The sequence below is a fragment of the Carassius auratus genome, chromosome 43 (assembly GCF_003368295.1).
Source record: "Carassius auratus strain Wakin chromosome 43, ASM336829v1, whole genome shotgun sequence".
NCBI classification, from domain to species: Eukaryota; Metazoa; Chordata; class Actinopteri; order Cypriniformes; family Cyprinidae; genus Carassius; species Carassius auratus.
In genome coordinates, this window is record NC_039285.1 from 22524986 (window position 1) to 22529985 (window position 5000).

General features: G+C 34.1%; 2 protein-coding genes across 4 annotated transcripts in view; one reads left to right on the top strand and one right to left on the bottom strand.

Moving 5' to 3' along the window:
* cd276 (CD276 molecule) overlaps positions 1–2140 on the bottom strand; it is a 74246-nt gene extending 72106 nt beyond the window's left edge. The window contains exon 1 of one of the 2 annotated variants that reach the window (XM_026231419.1): positions 2019–2140. The gene's annotated coding sequence lies outside the window, so the exon portion shown is untranslated. The remainder of the gene's footprint in view (positions 1–2018) is intronic. The other variant, XM_026231420.1, reaches the window with a different exon arrangement.
* A 1899-nt stretch (positions 2141–4039) lies between these two features.
* ubl7b (ubiquitin-like 7b (bone marrow stromal cell-derived)) overlaps positions 4040–5000 on the top strand; it is a 5088-nt gene continuing 4127 nt past the window's right edge. For both annotated transcript variants that reach the window (XM_026231421.1, XM_026231423.1), the window contains exons 1-2: positions 4040–4128; positions 4878–5000. The exon at positions 4878–5000 is cut by the window's right edge and continues 55 nt beyond it. In XM_026231421.1, coding sequence (XP_026087206.1) covers positions 4881–5000 — 120 coding nt within the window. In that variant the 5' untranslated portion in view covers positions 4040–4128; positions 4878–4880. The remainder of the gene's footprint in view (positions 4129–4877) is intronic.

Consider the following 5000-nt stretch of genomic DNA (forward strand, 5'->3'; position numbering starts at 1 on the left):
TGTGTTCTGATGTAAACAAGCACGCATGAGAAGCACATGAGGTGAGACACACATTCACTCTCGGACAGCAGATGGCGCTAAACTGCAGAAAATGCAGCCGTGAAACCCCAAAAATAAAGCAGCTGCTCTACTTCCTAAAACTGATAGAAATCATTTTAAATAGCCATTCAGATTTGTGGATTTCACAGCACCAAATACTTAAGTATTTAGACTTAATAGGGTATTTTTTTATGTATTACTTTTTTCATTTTAATCTGGACTACAAAATGCCCAAGATATTGTTTGAAAGTGTTCTGATTCTTTATTGTTCGGTCTCACTTTATATCAGGGCTTCATTAGTTAACATTAGTTCATTAATTAGTTAACATAAACTGCCAGTGAAAAATTCTTCTGAACATTCATTAATTTTAGGTATTCCAATATACATTGTTAAAATAGAAAGTTGCAATTGTGTAATTAAAAGAGCTAACATGCACAAAGACCTGTATTAATAAAAAATAAAATAAAAATAAAAGATTTAAAAAACTTCTGTAATGAATGTAGCTATTGCTCATTATGAATGTTAATGGTTAACTAATGAGGTCTTATTGTAAAGTGTTCTGGTCTGAATCAGGAGAGAAATCTGCACAGATCAAGCAGCGTTTAAACTGCTCTAAACTTTATAAGTTTCTTCTCCAGATGTTCACTGATGGACTGGATTACTTGTGGATTATTGTGATGTTTTTATCAGACTCTCATTCTGACGGCACCCATTCACTGCAGAGCATCCATTGATGAGACACTGATGCAGTGCTACATTTCTACAAATCTGATGAAGAAACAAACTCATCCTGATCACAGATGAACTGAGAGTGAACACATTTCAAAATAGTTTTTTTGGGTGATCTATTCCTTTAAATGTCTCTAAGGTTTCACACTCTCAGCTCAATCTGCTGGATTTACAGCACGAGACAAAACGAACAGAATATGCATGTAGCATTGTGTACAATCAACACTATAGAGACAAAAAAATAAATCCCCCGCAACTTTGCATGAACATCCAATACTTTCTCTAGAAAAACTACAGTAATCTTCCCCCGGGTCACGGCTCGTTGAGTGTTTCGAGCTGTATCATACACTGCTTCCTCATATAAACAAGCACATTTATCTTCCCCGAGGGTTTCCCTGCTCTCAAACAATCACCTGCATTAGTATTACTCACATCAGTAAACCCCAGGCCACAGTTTATCCACCAGGTACTAGATGTAGAATATCCTGGACTGCTATTTGTTACTCTAAACTACTGTAGAAACACATCGAGAGGAGAAGAACTGCTTCCCTAAACACTACAGAGCAGGGTAGACTACATTAATCTATGTGTGCATGCACCTGAAGAATGCAAAAATGCTATAGAATAGAATAGAATAGAATAGAATAGAATAGAATAGAATAGAATAGAATAGAAAATCCCATTTTTGGGAGTTTTGTCCTGGACTCACAGCCAGCAATCAACATATAGCACACAACTCAACAACAACAAGAATGTTCATAATATTAACTTAAAATAACTTTTAAATAATGAAAAGCAATTATATTATACATATAAACATTTTGGAAAAGCCAGTCAAAGCATGAGTCTCAGTGGTCTGAGAGTATGATCTAATGTCAATGCAGAGATGCTGTGAATCTCATCAGTGTGGAAGTGAGATGTTGAAGGTAAAATCCAGATCAGGGCTGTGGTTCACATCTCAAACTCTGAATCCGATAAAACTGAGATTCATTATCCACAAAAACGACCCGAATAAAGCCAGCACCCCATCAGATCACTGTTTTCTGAACTGTAGAGAAGTTTGAATGTCCGACTCTGCTCATAAACAACACACCCTGAGCGGCTCTGACTCACTGATTCAGTTTTTCTTTCACAAAGAACCCCGCAGTTTGCCTTTTTTTTTCCCGAGCACCGTTACACAAACCGAGCCGTGTTTTCTAGCGACTCGAGCGGATCTGAAAGACGCATTGGAGCATTTTAATGAACTCACCATCTCACTGAAGTCAGAGGACAAAGAGCTTGAGCTCGAGCGAAGCGTGAAGGCGCACGGTTTATTTGTAACGCTGAGTGAAACTGAGTTGCTACGTCACCCTTGTCGGACGCATGACGTCAGTGTTCACTGCCAGAACACGCTTTGGTTCCTGAGACTCAGACAGACTTCAGCATTCACGGAATCTTCTCCGAGACACAGTTTTACTCTGGATGTCCTGCACGGGCCACATTCAGGGCTTTTTATGGATATCTAATGTTTACTTAGTCTTTAAATATTCATGATCAACTTTTTTCAGTCTTGCTAGGGACTTATGATGATGTTTTGTAGTTATTGTTTAAACCTGAGTGATTTTCAAACGGTTTGTCTTAAAAAGAAAAAAATAATAATAAACCTCTCAGAAAATTGTTATGGGTTTCAACTCGGATTACGACTTTTTGTTATGAAACAGCATACTTTTCATACGTCTTCGCGAAACACAACACACACACACACACACATTGTATAGATTGTTAAGTCTGACGTCACATAGCAGCGCTTCCGTGCCCAAACGCTTTATCAGTTACCACGAGAAAACAACAAAAGGTGCTAATATAAACTCACAATGTGATAGAATACTAGCGAAAACTCCATACCGAAGTCCCAGATAGCCAGACAATGAAAATATAAATATAATATGGACCCGGAAACAGTGCTTCTTACGTCATCACTGAGCAATTTATTGACATTTTACGCATATTGCATAAAAAAAAAATAGTATACAAAATCTTTCTGTTATATGTTTGACATAGTCGAGAATCATATTTGTACAAAGTTTGGTTAAAAATAGTCTGATAACTGATTGGTGAAAAAAAAAAAAAAAATCATTGTTTTGTTGTTGTTGTTGTTGTTTGTTAATAACACTCAATCCATAAAGACAATATTAATACATTATTTGCCTATTTTACTCCAATCAATGTAATGACAAAATAAATAAATAAATACAATTTAGGAAACTTTTTTTTTTTTCTGGCTCTCAGGAGGATATTATTAGTTATTTAATAATGGAAGCGAAAAACAACACAAAACATTATATTAAAGGTTTATTATATTTGATATATCATATTAATATTGACTGTGCATACTCTTTCATCGTTTACTAGGTTAACCTTATAGAGCCAATCACCTCAATGAGACAGAAAATAAAAAGCATATAGCCGATTGTTATTATCTGTATTATTATTAAAGTTAAATATAGCTACTAAAATAAAAAGAAAAACAATAATATGATCTGCTACACTGACTGAATGAAGTTCAGATGCTGCAGTGTTCTGTAAAACTGTAAAAACAGGTTGAGAGCTCTGTTTGACCTGTAAAATCAATCAACGTTAATGAATCCAAGTTTCCAAACATCACAGTTCAGTGCTCTGGCGGAATTATATTATTATGCTAAGACTTTTACAATTCAGACATTTTACTTCTACTTTATTTTATTTTCTTTTATATTTTGATATTAAAATGCCCATATAATTGTTACTCAGATGGTTTGAATTAATAATTATTTATATAAAAAAACGCTAAATAACAGAACTGTGAATAAAATAAAACATTATATAGCCTAAGAAAGAAAAAAACCTTCCAAATAAATAAATAAATATACAAATAAATAATTAAATATGCAAATCAATAAATGGTCAGGGCAGGGATAGAAACATACGTGTATATTTCTAGTTTTAATTATTATTATTTATTTATTTTTTACTTTTTGTAAATTATTACACAAATTATTTTCATTTGATTTTATTTGATCAAAATTCAACGATAATTTCTCCTACATTTGTATTGCAATAGACATTAAGTATACATTTAATCTGAAATATATGATATGTTTAACTAAATTATTATGTGTAATATATGTAACGATAGAGCGTATATGTTTATATATACATTCTAGAGGCACAACGTGACAATATATAATAAACACATAATTGTATGTATTTATAAGAAAAGTTTATATATTTAGAAGACTTTTATTTTCTGTCGGGCGCAGCGTGACGTCACGTCCGGGCACCGGTTGTTGACAGAGCGCTGATTTTTTCTGCTTCAGTGTGAACAGATCTTGATTAAACTGGTGAGAAATTAGTCCTTTTGTGTTGAATTACATGTCACTGTGATGATAAATGAATCAACAAGTGATCGGTGTTGATCTGAATCTCGTGCTGTCTGTGCTTTAATACAGCTGGAATGTTTTGTTTCGATATTATCGGAGTAAATGTGTTCCGAAACAGAATCAGTTGATATTACAGATAAAGGTGTTTAAAAGAGAGGTTTTCGGATATAAATCAGACGATACTGTCAAAAAACACATTTCGACCGCAGTTTGGGCTTGAGATGATCAATATAATCCAATGAATCAGACATATGTGAAGAAACCCCTCAGGATACAGAGAGAATAAACTAAAGTGCTGCTGAAGTTAATAAGAAAACCCACAGCCTTTAATATTTTCATTAATCATTTTAGCATAGAGTTGCTGAATAAAAACAATAATTTCTCTCTCTCTCTCAAAAAAAAAAATACTGACCCCAAACGTTTTCGAACAGTAGTGTATATTGTTATAAAATACTTTTATTTTGAATAAATAATTATAATAAAAAAATAAAAAAAAAACTTATGTTCATCTGTGAATTCAAAAAATAAATAATATATTAAGCGGCAAAACTGTTTCCATCACTGATAATAAATCATCATATCAGAATGATTTCTGAAGATCACGTGACACTGAAGACTGGAGGAATGATGCTGATATCCCAATCTTTTGCTCAGCAGTGTGTGTGTGTGTGTGTGTGTGTGTGTGTTTAACTGAAATGCATCTCTTGTAGGACATGGAGAGCTCAGCTTGGCATCTCTCCCTGAAGCTCAGCGACAAACCCAAGGAAGTGTTTCAGTTTCCAGACACTGAGCCCGGAGACGTGTGTCCAGGAGGATACCAGGTGTCCACGCTG